Here is a 15,306-nt window from a genome sequence, read left to right as displayed (position 1 = left end):
TATTATGGAGGGATAGTTTTTTCCAGAGCAACATAACTAATAGTAAATGCTGAAAACATTTGAAAACACCGTTTGACAGACAGGAAATAGCATTTTTACAACATTACAACACCATTATGTTAATTCCCAAGGAAATATTACAAAAATCTGGTAAATGTCAACATGATCTGCAGTGTAAAAAAAATAGAAAATTGGAAAAGCGGAGGACAGTAAGGACGTCTCAGACCTGAAAAAAAAAAAAAAAAAAAAAATGAGTATCTGAAAGTAATGTCTTTAAAAAATAGGCAAAAATCTAGCATTGACCTGAAACAGGACCTGAGGGTTGCATGTAGTCCACCTGATCCATTCACTGTTCACCAAAGCCTAATCAGAAATGTTCAGTAAAAGGGTGTCAGGAAGCCATTCTCAAAGATAGGAAACAGAGAGAAAAGGCTGAGGTTTGCCAAAGGACACAATAACTGGCCTGGAAATCAGTAGCACCAGGTTTTATAGAGTGATGAATAATGAATCCTCCTCAGAGCTTTGACTTCAACATTATTGAAGGAGTGTGGGACCATCTTGACATAGAAAGAAAAAAAGGCAGCAAAAGTCCTTCAAGAAGCCTGGAGAAGTTTATCTGAAGACATATTAAAGACATTACAAGAAAGCTTGTCTAGGAAGGTTCAGACTGTGTTGAAGAGTAAAGACGGTTATACCAAACATTGACTTTCATGCTCTTTTTCATTTGGTTGTCTGACAAACGAAAAAAGAAATAAAAATTCAGTGGATCTCCCATCATGCAAACTATAATCTTTTTGTTTCTTCTTTGTGTGTTTGCTTGTCTCTCCCCAGATGGCCAACACCAGCAGCCTGAGCCACATGGTGACGGGTCTCAAGCCCAACACACTTTATGAGTTCTCCGTCATGGTGACCAAAGGCCGCCGCACCAGCACCTGGAGCATGACAGCACAGGGCACCACCTTCGAGACCAGTAGGAACACTACAAGCACATGCACACAAGACTGTGTAGAAACACTCACTATGTAAATAAAAGAAAATAACCACAAAGTCACCAACAAGCAGCACCTTCAGAGTAACAAGCCCCTGGCTGGATGGAAGTAACATTTGACTTTTTGCAGCCCTAATCCAGGAAAGGGACAAACTTGAGGAAAATCATACTATGACTATGCTAAATACTAAGACAGGTATTTATCAGTAGTTCTGCAATTAATTGGAAATGTTACTGAGGAAATTGACAGCAAGTTTGCTACTTGCAGAGGATCATTTCGGATCTGCTGGGGGCAGCTAAGCCAAGCCAACTTTATTTATAAAAGAGCTTTACGACAGCAACCACTGAACAAAGTGCCGAACATAAAATAAGTTAAAACAATAAAACATTAATAAAAGACAAGACAATAAAATCAGGAAAACAATAAAATCAATACAAAATAAAAACAATACAAGCAATAAAAGCAAACTCATACTGGGTGAAACGCCAATGAAAAGAGGTGGGTCTTAAGCAGGGATTTAAAACTGGACAGTGATGAATCCTGTCAGACTTGCTCCTTGTCCTAAGCACCTCCGGGAGCAGCTGATCCGTTGACCGAAGGGACCAGGAGGGGGATTACATGTGAAGCAGCTCAGACAGGTAGGGGGGCAAGGTCATTTAAAGACTTAAAAACAAATAAAAAGATTTTAAAATGAACCCTAAAACGAACAGGCAACCAGTGCATTGTGGCTAAAACTGGACTTAATATGCTTCCAATCAAAACATGCAATCTGTCTAACTGAGAAAAATTTAATGCTAATACTATTAATGGTAATTTTATGCTAAAATTAAAATTTGCTCATATATAATTTTATTTACAGATGTGTCCCTGCCAGGTGTCTCTGCCTTAGGACAAACTGAGCTCCAAACCTCGTGCTGACCCTGTCATGGCTTAGCAGAACAAAAATGAGTTTTTCTTGGATCATTGTTTCTTTTCTGACTCATGGCTTTAAATCGTGGTGGGACCATGTCCCTGTTATCTTTTGTTTTGACACCATATCTATAGTATGACAGTGTATGTTTCCCCTGAATCAGCCAAACCAAATACACTGTTTGTGTTTAAATAATTCATGTCACCATGCAGATTGAAGCATACAATGCCCCACCTTTGTCTTTGCTGAAGATGTCTGGATTGCTTTATACCAAATAGATAATAAAGCCTGTAAGTTTAAAACTTTCAGTGCCCATACTCTCTGGTAAAGTGTGTATGCTAAGCCAAAATATTATTTGAGTTTAATTTCACATTAAAACCAAAATCTAATTTTCTTCAGTGCAGGTATTATTTGATTGAGATTTATTAAATGTTTAATAGCAATAGAAAGGTTTATTACTATTATTATTATTAATAATAATAATAATGTCATAATGGGGATGTCATCAGGAGACACAGCATTGATTTTCACAGCTATGCTGATGATATGCAGCTCTACATTGCTGTGTCTCCTGATGACCTGGAGCCAGTCAATGTACTTTTAAACTGTCTTTTAGATATAAAGTAATGGATGGCAGAGAACTTCTTACAGCTCAATCAGGACAAAACTAAAACTGTATCTGCTTTGTGTGTATATATGCATGTTCCTACATGCAACTGTAACTTTTTTTTCTCCTGTTATGTAGTTTCTTTTTGTCTTAATATGCATAAATTAATTTGTCATGTAAAGCACTTATTATTATTATTATTATTATTATTATTTTCTGAAATAGACAGTTACTGTCTCAGCCCAGCCAGGGGTTTGTTGCACAGATGAGCAAGTGGAAGGTGTCTGCAAGGTCACACACACACTTATAAATATTCATACTGGCAAATGCAAGTAATAAGCCATCTCCAATCTCTTCTGCTCACAATGAAGGCTTTTAGAGTAAAAGCTAAACTTGACACAAACATATAATTTATTTACAATCTGTAAACTTAGTTGTTAGTCCACTATGCTGGTGAGTTATGAACTGCACAAATTATGCACTGCCACATTCCAATAACCTTCAATGGACAGACGAGTATCTTTTCTTAATCCCTGTCACAGTTCCCAGCTCCTCCCCAAAAGATGTGACTGTGGTGAGCAAAGAGAACAAACCTCGCACCATAATTGTCAACTGGCAGCCTCCCTCTGAAGCAAATGGGAAAATCACCGGTGAGTATGGAACTTCCCATCATATGTTGCATGTTATGCAGCCTCACAGATCTCTAAGTCTTTATTTGCACAAGTATGACATCTTGGAAGCATCTCTCCATTTACTGAATGAATCTGCAATGAAAATCAAGCTTCACTGAGGAAATAACTTTGCAGAGAAGTCAAATTTCACATTTTTAGACTATGTCACTGTACAGTGCTGGTTTGAGATCCACTGTGTCTGACTGCTGCACTGCAGACTTAATTTTTTGTTCATGTTTTATTATGTTGTTGTGTTGTAAGTGTAGTAATTTAAAGAATGTGACTTTAGGCTGTAGTTGTTAGGTTGAGTTGTAAATTATGCTAATTTCGCACAGTATTAAAGCTGCTGTCTTTTAAGGCGTCAGTACAAATTAAAAAAATGTTAAAAATTAGAAATGTAATTAAAAAACTCCCTTCCTTCTTTGATTATTACACAAGGACTTTCTTTGAAATTATGTTTGTAACTATACAAATGAGGTGTTAACTGTCAAAATATGTCATTTTCCTACATTTTCAGAACACAAATCCGGTCTTTGGTTAAAAGTTTTGATTTTGGTTCTTGATTTAATTAAAATATGATTATTTTTACAGAAGGAAACAGATTTATTTTATCTTTATTTTACTCTGTAAATACTATAACCAGGTAGAAGAAATAGATTCTAGTCATGTTTTTAAAATACTTACAAATCACAAGAGTGGTGAAGAAACCCTCATGTACTAACCTGTAGCAGGAAATAAAAACTAAAAATCTAAGATAAGTGCAACACCAATGTTTTTTTTTAGCTCAGAGTAAGAAAAAGCAAACAATGTTGACCCAATACAAAGAACACCTTCAGAAATGGATTAAATAATTTCTCAACAACTGCTGAGATTTACTGTTTTAAACCAAAAACAACACATCAACTTATTAAATATGTGCTGATGTGAACAAATGTCCAAAAGACAATGTCATAAAATAAGCACATAAGTGTTGTTTTTTTTTTTGTTTTTTTTAAAACATATATATTTCTCTGTATACATATGTGAAAAGACTAAATGTTTTCAAACTAAAAGAAAAAAGCAGTGGTTTAGCACATACTCTGAACTTTTTTTTGTCTTGCAGGCTATATTATTTACTACAGTACAGATGTAAATGCAGAAGTCCATGACTGGGTTATTGAGCCGGTGGTGGGTAATCGCCTCACTCACCAGATCCAGGAGCTGACCCTGGACACCACCTACTACTTCAAGATCCAGGCCCGAAACTCTAAAGGCATGGGCCCCATGTCTGAGGCCGTGCGTTTCCGCACTCCAAAGAGTAAGTTTCCATCGTGTACTTGAAACTGAAATATAAAATGGGGCTTTCAGGAGGTTATAAATTAATTTCTAATTGAGAACATTAAAAGTAACTCCAGGGAATTTTTTTTTGCTTGGTTAGCATTTGTTTCTGCTATCAAAGTTGACTCCAGGCTAGTTGTTGAATATGTAAAATCAACTAGTGCAGCCTAAAGATTTCACTTTAACCGACACAGCTGTTCTCACGGCATCAGATCTTATCTGTTAAACTGCATAAGTTGAATGTTAATCTTACAAAACTTCATTTTATATCATGCATCAAAATCTAACGCAGTTTTTCCTCTTCAAGCATGGATTCCGACCCACACTGTAAATCATAGGATGTGTCTGTCCAGAGTTAGATAGATTTTCTAATGTGCTTAACACTTACAGTTTTCCCAGTTTTGTAGTTTGCTTTTGGAAGCCTTTCTAAGCCTGGTCTGCAAACTTGCATAAATGGTAATAAAATAATTACAATCAGTTTAATTATGGAGGTAAATGCAAATTTTTGTCTGTATAGTTTGGAATATTTAAATTTTCTTTATTAAATGTTTTAGTGCTGGAAGCTGATGTTTCAATTATTTCTATAGCAACTCTTTGCCCTAAATATCAGCTCGTCTGTCTGCAGCACATTCTGTTTAGTGACCGTTTGGTTTTCTCACTATTTTTCATTCCTCTAGTTTTGCCCCTCTTCCTCCCCTCACAGTCCCAATCTCACTTTATTTCGCTGTCCCTTGCTGATCTTCTCAGCTAACCAGTTTCTTTTTTTTTTTTGCTTTTATTGTCTTTTCCTCCCTGCTCTCCTTTGGCCTGTTAAGCTGAGTCTTCTGACAAAATGGCTAATGACCAAGGTAAACTCCCTCTTCACACTTTATCTCTGCCAACTGCACCTCATGTGCTTCTCTTTCTAAGGATCTCCATCTTCTGGGCTGACAAGTTGCAATGCATGACTGGCAAAATGTGTTTCTGCTAGCTGAATTTTTCAGACTGTTAAGTTTCTCATGAGAAAGCCATTGAAATTAATTTTATTCCATCTCTCTCTCTCTCTCTTCATATATATATATATATATATATATATATATATTCATTTTTTTTTTTTTTTTTTAAATCAGCTTCAAATCTTCCACCAAAACCAGGACTAGGCGGCTCAAATCCACAGGACTCTGGGACTCCACTTGGTAAGATTTCAATCCCACCTGCTGTTTAGCTGTCATGCTCATCAGACATCAACTAGTCATGATCTGAATCATATTTCCCAAAAGCATTATAAGGCTGAGATGAGGATTCTTATATTTTTTAAAAGAAAAGGTGAAACTGGATTGACAAAAGACAAAATAAAAAAAACACACAAATATGTGAATTTGAACAGATTGAAGTGTCTGTTTTTTCCTGTTTGTATAGTTGTGACATTAACTCTCCGGTGTTATGCATCTTGTCTCTCTTTGAGGTAAATCAGGTGTTGGAAGCGGTGAAAATCACATCCTGGTCATTGTCATCATTATATCAGTGGGAGCCTTCACCATAATAGTGGTGGTAGTGGGGGCCTTCCTGTGCACACGGCGCACCACGTCCCACCAGAAAAAGTGAGATGTTTATTGACTTCAATGTATATCTTTCTTATCCTCTGTTTGTGTCCCAGCTCTATACTTCTTATAATCTACAGCTCGGCTTCATCCTGGGCCTGTTCTGGCTCATGCTCAGGCTGTTTCTCATCGCCTTTGTTTTCTCCTGCAGAAAGCGAGCCGCCTCAAAGTCCTCAAATGGCTCCCATAAATACAAGGGTAACTCCAAAGACCTAAAGCCGCCTGATCTTTGGATTCACCACGAGAGACTGGAACTGAAACCTACGGACAAGTCCCCAGAACCCAACCCCGTCATGACTGAGACACCCATCCCCCGCTCCTCACAGGACATCACACCAGCTGACAGCGGCTTGGAGAGCAACCCCCACCTGCAGCAGAGGCGCAACTCCTACCGTGGTCAGTCTCTCCCCAAGGGGGAAGACTTCAAGTTTGATGTTTGGGGAAAGATGAAAGTGAATTGTCACCCTTGCTTCCTGATCTCACGTACATAATAACACCGAGCAGAAGTTTTGAGTTTGTCCGGCAGGCAGGAAATGTCTGTTGGGGAAAGAGTTGATTATTTTGACAGGAGAGGTGGTAATACCTGCAAGGTTTGCTTCCAGGAGCTCCTCTTACAGAGCACTGGAGAATATAAGATGGTGACTTTGGTGCCACAAGTCAGCACTTGTTTTTGTGTGTGACTGTCATTCAGAACATTTCATGCTTCTCATGCAAAGCCCATTACATGTCATAATGCTGCGAGCTCACACATCAATACCACTACTATCTATTTAATTATAGGTAGTTCATGAGTAAAAAACATTGAGTTGACAGCAAAATGCAATCAAAACACAATGGTATGAAATTGATTTAAGATTATGATGGATCATTCACCCAAAAAACAGAACTGCAGAGTAGCAGCTCTCTCTGATTGGCTGGTTTCCACCGTACCTTTTAGGCCACGAATCAGAGGACAGCATGTCTACACTAGGAGGCCGCCGAGGGATGAGGCCTAAAATGATGATGCCTTTTGATGCACAGCCACCTCAGCGTAAGTGTGTTTATACGTGTTCTAATTATGTGCATATAGTGAGTAATCAATTTGCAAAGTCTTGACAAAACATCTGACAATCAAAGCACACAACTTCATTTCACGCCTCGCACAAAATGTTCATGTATATCTGCTTTGAGAATTTGTTGCTTTCTGAGTTCAGACAACAGAGAAGTGCATTTTTATATCCCACTAGTAAAACAAACATCCACATTGTTCATCATTTTTATCACCGCTTTAAACTTCTCATCCTGTTTGTGTGTTTGTGTATCCATGTCCATCTCCATTCACAGCCGTGATTAGTGCTCATCCCATCCATTCCCTTGATAACCATCACCACTATTATCACATGGGCAGCCTGGCATCACCCACACGCAGCTACCTCTACCACCAGGGCAGTGGGCTCCCACGCCCACACGCCTGCGCCACCCCCATCTCCCATCTAGACAGGGTGGACTCTACAGGTGAGATACTGCCACCTTCTGGACAGCAGGAAAAATACAGAGGAGGGATGAGCAGGCTTGGCTGGCCATATTCACTCATTGATTTGTCATTTGCTTATTCATCCACATGTGACGGCCGCCATCTTGTTACATTCATATTTTAGTCCTTCATAATGTCACGCTGAATTCTTCTCTGATCTCTGTGACTTCAGATTTTTTTCATGCTCTTATACACTCAAATCAGCTTTCGACACACCTTTATTCCAGGAAAGTGGTAATGCTTTAAATATGGTGTTTGTGCAAAATCTGCAAAGAAACCCTCTCAAAGCAAGCACCAATGACTGCCCTCGGCACAAGTTTCTCAGTTAACAGCACCACTTTCTATCTGTGGTTTCCTCTTTTCCACAAACTCAAGTCTGGTCACCTCAGTTAAAATGGAAAAATTTTTATCCTTAAACATGTTTAACCTTATCCAGAACAGTGATCAGAGGAAGTGAATGCCACTATAACAATTTGTCTGAAAATTGAGTTCATCAGTATTTCATGAGAAAGGACATTTTCTTATTGCTTTCATCTCAGACCTGGTGATTATGTTTATTTATTATATTCAGTCTTTGAATTTAGCTGTTCTGAAAACTACATTTTACCTTCCTATCTGTCTGGCAACAGGCCAGTTTAGAATTGAATGTATTAAATTCTTGAATATTCTGGTGTTTTAATCAAATTACATGTAGATTAGATGTGAAGATTATGATTTCAGAGACATAAATAGGGAGTTTTTCCACATGAATATGTTACCTGGAATCCACTGAATAAATCTTTTGAAACTATTTTAAAATATTCAAGGTCACAAGTGAAGATCATTGTAGCTGAAATGTTGAAAGGAAACAACTTTTCCCATTTTTGTCGAGAATTCTGGATGTTGATATGACCGTAAGTACATGGTTATTGGTTACTAGGTTTGTCTTTTTAACCATGAATTTAAGGTTCAAAAAAGGAATTTTAAAAAGAAAATGTAATATTAATTTTATTATGCTGCTTATTTGGATTAAAAAAACAACTATTTATGTCCACAAAAGGAGCTGCTGCTAGTGGGTATTATGATATTGATTACTCATTTGGACTGTGAGGTGTAGAGTATGGAATAGATGTAAAATGCTCATCGAGTTTTCCCAGAGTCCAAGTTGAAGCATTTAAGTTGCTTATTTTATCCAGCTAGTATCATAGTAGACAAAGACAACTTGCAAACATTCACAAGAGGGGGACAGAACAAACACTACTGTTCATTTCATCAGCATCTCTAACGGCTGTATGAAGCTGACTCGGTTTATCTGGTTACTCCACCTGCCTCCTCTCCAGATTCGGTGAGGAACACCCCCAGCTCGGAGCCCCTCCCTCCAGCCACCACCTCCTCCCAGGCCTCCTGCCCCTCCGAGATTCTGGCTGACCCCGAGGGCAGCTACCACGGCTCCACCACCACAGAGGAGGAGACCAGCTACTCCAGCAACCTGCCCCCACACCGTTCAGCCCACCCGCATGCTCACGCTCACCCACTCAAGAGCTTCGCCGTACCTGCAATCCCAGCCTCCAGCCATTCATCATACGAGTCGCCTGCCTTGCCCAGCACGCCCCTGCTCGCCCAGACTGGTGAGCCAAGGATCACAACATTAGATTTCTATCTGAGTCTGTTCGTCTCAAACTAATGAGAAGCAGTTTTCCATCCTCATATGTACAATTCATATTAAATTCTCTACAATTGAAAGTATCATTACAGTAAAGTAATGTGAGAATGATAATCAAACTGTTTAAAGTAGAGTTAAATGTTGCTTTCACTGACTGTAAAAGTTTTGTGTGGCTTTCTCTCTCCCAGGGCCTCCCACTCACCCTCACATTGTAAAAACAGCCTCCATTGGAACTCTAGGAAGGACACGAACACCAATGGTAGTCACTGTGCCCAACGCCCCTGATGTGCCAGAGACCAGCAAGATGCTGGAGGATGTAGACAGCGTGAGTATAGCGCCCCTCACTGGCGGATGATGAAAATCTTTTTAGTCTTTTTAGGTCTACTACTAGTTGTAAATATATCATATTTGTTCAGTCTTGACTTTAAATCTGACCAGTTGCACATCACACTTCCAGATCCATGTCAGGTTTTCCTTGGGCACTAGATTATATTGTGACTTCCAGCTGGATTTTTTTTGTAACCACATTTTCTGTTTGCTCTTTCTCTCTTTTTATTCTGTCTAACTTCAATCTCACCATTTTTTTTTTTCATGGTATTGTTGGCTGCCTTTTAATTTTTTATTCATTGGACTTTTAACAACTGCTCTTAACAAAAACCATAACATGAATGATTTTATTTTTACCATCTGGATTTTTTGTTACCTCAACATCCCTTCTTTGATTGGCTGTTGGTTGTCGATGTTTTGCTTTCGTCTGCTGCCTGTTTGTGTTTGTTGTTTGTTTTTCTTTTCCCATTTATGATGCTTCAGTCTCATCGACCCATTCCCCAGCTTGCATCACCCCATTCATACAACTCCCCTTGTCCTCTGTGAGAGATCCCTGACTGAAACTCTGCTCCTTTCCTTTCCTCTCCTCTTTTCCTTCCCTCCTTCCAGGTGCTTGCCTCCCTCCCCCCCTGTCCCTCCCCCGCCCCCCGCAGTAACCCTATTCCTCTCCCTCAGAGCTACGAGCCCGATGAGCTGACCGAGGAGATGGCTCATCTTGAGGGCCTGATGAAGGACCTGAACGCCATCACCACAGCGCCATGAGCATGCACTCGCCACAGCGTCTACACACAGACACGCTTCTTCTGTCATGCACACATGCACACACTTACAGATGGCCACACAACTCTCACGACAAACAAAACAAAACACAGCCAAACGTAAACCTTCTGGAGCCAGAGGCCACTGGACACTAAAATGGCCTCTTGTGCCCGTGGAAACTCTTAGGCCCCCCCGCCCCCCTGCACAGAGAGAGAGAGAAAAAAAAACAGGAGAACCTCCAGACTGAAACTTAAGAACTTTTTTGGCTCACCTTGCTCAGTCTCAGGAAGGAGATCGCCATCAGAGGGAAGAAAAACGAGATGCTTCATCTTTATATGAAGAACCATTCTCAAAGACAATGAACTTATAAATGTTGGTCGCTTTCAACCAGAAGATTGTGAATTTTATTTCCTCAGCAAAAATCTGTACGGTGCCGAAGGCTCGCTCAAGAAGGTTAATTCAATGTCAAGTCAAAAGGAGGAAGTCCAAAAATATGCCTGTTTTGATGTTGGTGCTCATGCAGCACAGTCTACACACAGTGTTTGTTTGATTAGTGTTTTCTTTGTGCATTTTGTATCTATTGGGCCGTTTCAGTGAAGTGAGCAATGGATATCAGCCCCTCTTTTTACAAACCTAGTTTTTTTCTTATCTTTTCCCCTATTGTGTCATATATTGTGCCATGAATTTTTATTATTCCATGTTATTGTATTATTTTTTTACACACATATCCTTAAGAACATGTACATATATTTCTTTTTTTTCTTCAAGCTGCCTCATTCTTTTGATGTTTCCCATTGTTTCATTATTATTATTATTTGGGATGAAAGTGGGATTACAGTGAGGAGATGCCAGATGTGTTTCTACAGTACATTCTTCTCTGGCATTTTGTTTCCCACTTTGTACATTTTAATGCTTTTCAGTCTTTCTGTTTGTCGTGGGAGCTCCATTTTTAAAAGCCTTACCAACGTGTTTGTATGTTGGAGCGTGGAGAAGACTCAGCGTCACGCTGTCACTCGCTTTTGTGGCAGCTTCCCCATCATTTTGGGGAATTGACAGTACCTCCTCACAGGTCAGGGGGTACCTCGGACTCAGGACGCTGTCCCCACCCCTTCCTAAAAGAACAAATCAGTCAACTACAACTGACAAGTTATCTTTTATACGAGATGTTCGATTGTATGTGTGTGTTTCCAAAAACCAATATTTGGTTTCAGACATCTGTTCTGTTGAACCACGTGGGCATTTTCCTGCAACGGGGATGTGTTTTGCTGTTTGCTATTCTTCATCAGACGCCACACTGTGGTTCTTTTACAAATCTTATAAGATGCAAAGACGTTGGCCTTTTGAAGGGGGGACTCCCAGATTTTTTTACATGGTAGGTTTTGTATGAAGAAAAAAAAGCTTGTTCTGTACACAAATCTGCTGTAAAAAGGAAAAAAAGAAGTTCATCTAAGAAACTAGTTTTTCATTACCCTCTTACCCAAAGAAATTTGTCATTTGCAATCATAGTAATTTGCTCTACTTTTGTGAATACTATGTTTCTCATAAATGTACATCGTCATGAATGTCAGTATAACTGTAAGAGATTTTAACTATGGAAACAAACAAGGAACAAGTTTTGGGGGTGAAGTTGAGTAAAAACAACGGTGGGAGAAAAAGGACCGGACTCCATTTGGGAAATGATCTATTGAGTTGTAAACAGTTGAACCTGTATTGCACTTTTTCACAGTTTTTGGAAAGTACATTTCTTACATATCTTGTGTTTTAAATATCAAAAGCTGTTTGTGTAACGTAGTGTCCTAGATAAGCAGCAGGCAGCTGGTCTTGTTTTTTTTTTTTACATTTTTTTTTTTTGCTTGAGAGATGATATGAATTGAGCAGCCGAGTTTTTTGACTCCGCAGCTCACAATGAGGAATTCTGTTGTTCTGCTTGTTCATGTACAGAGCTTTCTTTGCTTTCTGTAGAAAAAAGAAGAATCTGTGGCTTTTTAAAAAATCTTCAAAAAATGTTTAAAAAAAAAAAAAGATTTTTTTTTTTTTTTTATTGGTGCTCCTATACATTGTGTATACAAACTATTATGAATACTAACAAAGTAAATGTTTCCACTCGTCTTCTTTTCATCAAAAGTGATCTAAATACCCGACAGGAATTAACTTGGTATTTATCAATCACTATACATTGTGTTCCAAATTATGATGCATATGCTGTTTTTGTTCATTTCTCATAAGTAATCAATGCAAATGACAGTGAATGCAATTTTTTTTCATCGTATGAATTATATTAGGTCATATAATCTGAATTTTATTGAACGAAGCTATCAATGATAAAAACCGCATTTTTGCCAGTCACTCAAAATACATTGTTCAAAATAATTATGCATAACAGTTTCAAAACATTAAATAGGTTGCAAAGAACTAAAAGAGCATGACTGTCATATTTTTTGCATTATGTAGAAGATTTATTTATATATATATAAAAAAAAAATCACAGATCAAGTTCCATGTTGACGTAGAAAAACCCTTTTTGATATCATCTTAACTCTCTCATTCATTGAACTTGGATGTCTCCAGATAGTTTCTTTCTGAATCAGATTTCAGGTTATCAGAATTGTCTCCCAAAGTGCGGTGTGTTTTCCCCCTTTATACCTGTAGCAGCCAAAGATTTAATGGTTTTTCTTGCAGCATGTGATGCTGCTTTATCTTGCATGAAAATTATTTCAATGCAGAAGGTACGGTTATTTTATACCATGGCAAGAAATGGTCAATTTGAAACTGCATGTATTTTGCAGAAGTCATTTTCACACACACACACATCCTAAAGACGCTTACTATGTCACTCCCCATTATTCCAGCCCAAAACACTCCATCACCACCTTGCTGATGCTGCAGCCTTGTTGGGACATAGTGGCCATCCACCATCCATCCAAAACTCCATCCATTTGGACGATCCAGTGTAGCATAGCATTCATCTTGGAATAAAACTTTGAAATGTAGTATTCATGTATTTCTGAACCCACTACAAACTTTTCTCCACGTGGGGATTGATGGCAAAAATACAGCTTTATGCACAACTCCAAGCCCTCTGGAGATGTTCATGGGATTTCATGGACACCAGTAGCTTCAAATACCTGCCTGCAGCTCATCAGTGGCTTTTTAACTACTGCTCTCTGAATATATGATGCATTTACCTGACAGACTTTTCCTGATATGCATTTATCTGAATGAACCTGTTTGTTCTCTGAATCTCACTTTTTTTCAGTTTGCGTGCACTGCAAAAAGGAGCTATCTTAATATAAAAAAATTAATTAAGAAGATTCAGACTATAGTCAAGTGAAATAATCTGACAGTGTAGTAAGAAAATTACACTTGGAAAGATTTCCTAAAATAAGAAAAACAAATAGATTAGACATGTGAGAAATATCTTAAAACAAGTTGTGAACATTCATTTCAAGTAGCTTAAGTAAAAAAAATGCCTCTTTTTAGTGTTGGTTCGTTCTCACTTTAAGGAGAAAATATCTTAAAAACAAGATGATTCTTATTGATTTTAAGACTTTAAAATAAAGATTTTAAGGTTCAGCTTAATTGATTTTTTTATTGCTCTGCTTCAACTCCAACTGAAGCGAGAGTGGCAGCACCATAACAACCTCTCCAAGAACCTGTATACCTGAGTGGAAGGGGGCAAAGTGTTTTTGCCAATGGCCAGATTAATTAGGATGACTTGAGAGTTAAACCACCCTTCTGTTTACTGGACAATGTGCTGTACCACCTCAACCACTGCCATCAGCTTCTGTGTGTTCGCTGCCCTGCTACCAGTTACTACCTGCTACCTTTTGCCAAGTACATCACTCTTAAACAAGATCGTAAAGGCTTTTTGACTGAATATAAGATTGTTTTTCTTGGTTAGATAGACAGGTTTTGCTGTGTGAAATGTCCATTTTTTAAATTAATTGTCAAGGCATTGAACTATTTCACACTTCATTTGCAGAAAGACAGTCTGCCCAGTTACTCTGCAGTACAGGGGAAGTGGAAAAAGTCAAACAGAGCAGAAGTGATTGAGCAGCAGATTTATTATTTTTTTAAAAAATAGGGGGGGGGGGGGGGGTGGACTCAAGTCAAACAGCTTTGATTTATTTATTTATTTAACTTTTCAGATGAACAATGACAGGAATAATTATGTAAAACAGTCAAGGATGCTTTTTAAGGTCTAGTCTAAAGTATTCAGTTTCCAAACATTAGAGTTAAATAAAGTAATTTTAGAGCTTATGGTCTTAAGGTTTTAAATTAAGTCTCTTTGGTACACCAATGCTGCATTTTTGGGTTCAGTTGGCATTTAGTTGTCATCAATTCCAAGGACTAATCTGCAACATATTTGAATAAACCATGACATAAATTGTAAAATATTCAAAGTGACTATGCAGAATCAGAAAAAAGTGTCATTGTTATGAGACAGCTTCCACTCACTACACTATAAAAATACATATTAGCAATTTTATCTAAAGGTCTAACAGGTTTTTTTTAATCGTTTGGATATCAGGATCGCAAATTAAAATTTTTGACATTTTTTTTAATGAAATGTAGATTTCAGTCCATGTATACACAGCCCCATTCACCAAGTCAAGGTCAAACGAAGAAATGGTAAGTCAGATGAATAAATTGAAACTGTATACTGGACATGAGGAAGCATTTGTCAACTTCCCCCATTCATTCCAGTTAAGTATAAACAAAGGTAAGGTCAGTTAATGGATGATACAATCTAGTAGACTTCCATAAAATAGATTAGGCATTTAATCATTCACTGCTGGTTTAATTCTTATTTGTACTGCAAATCTGTGCTTCAATTGATAGTTATAAAAACATTTTGTTTAGCCTTAGAAATCAGACTATTTAGAATTCACTTAATTTGGTCAGAGCAGTAGAATAAAGCCAATTATTCTGAGTAATATATATATATACATGTATGTATGTATATATATATATATATATGTATATGTATG

At 38.0% G+C, this 15,306-nt stretch overlaps 1 protein-coding gene across 14 annotated transcripts in view; it reads left to right on the top strand.

The window, feature by feature from the left end:
• neo1a (neogenin 1a) overlaps positions 1 to 13,777 on the top strand; it is a 176,803-nt gene extending 163,026 nt beyond the window's left edge. For 3 of the 14 annotated variants that reach the window (XM_041983981.1, XM_041983967.1, XM_041983925.1), the window contains exons 18-29: positions 832 to 970; positions 3,049 to 3,156; positions 4,280 to 4,474; positions 5,310 to 5,342; positions 5,604 to 5,669; positions 5,939 to 6,074; positions 6,226 to 6,470; positions 7,012 to 7,104; positions 7,398 to 7,568; positions 8,907 to 9,218; positions 9,418 to 9,554; positions 10,166 to 13,777. In XM_041983981.1, coding sequence (XP_041839915.1) covers positions 832 to 970; positions 3,049 to 3,156; positions 4,280 to 4,474; positions 5,310 to 5,342; positions 5,604 to 5,669; positions 5,939 to 6,074; positions 6,226 to 6,470; positions 7,012 to 7,104; positions 7,398 to 7,568; positions 8,907 to 9,218; positions 9,418 to 9,554; positions 10,166 to 10,318 — 1,788 coding nt within the window. In that variant the 3' untranslated portion in view covers positions 10,319 to 13,777. Of the gene's footprint in view, positions 1 to 831; positions 971 to 3,048; positions 3,157 to 4,279; positions 4,475 to 5,309; positions 5,343 to 5,603; positions 5,670 to 5,938; positions 6,075 to 6,225; positions 6,471 to 7,011; positions 7,105 to 7,397; positions 7,569 to 8,906; positions 9,219 to 9,417; positions 9,555 to 10,039 lie in introns of all 14 variants that reach the window. The other 11 variants (XM_041984034.1, XM_041983989.1, XM_041983934.1 and 8 more) reach the window with 10 other exon arrangements.
• Positions 13,778 to 15,306: the final 1,529 nt, after the last annotated feature.

Source organism: Melanotaenia boesemani, chromosome 1 (genome assembly GCF_017639745.1).
Source record: "Melanotaenia boesemani isolate fMelBoe1 chromosome 1, fMelBoe1.pri, whole genome shotgun sequence".
In the NCBI taxonomy this organism is placed as follows: Eukaryota; Metazoa; Chordata; class Actinopteri; order Atheriniformes; family Melanotaeniidae; genus Melanotaenia; species Melanotaenia boesemani.
The sequence above is the reverse complement of the archived record's forward strand: the minus strand, read 5'-3'. Positions and strand labels throughout refer to the sequence as shown.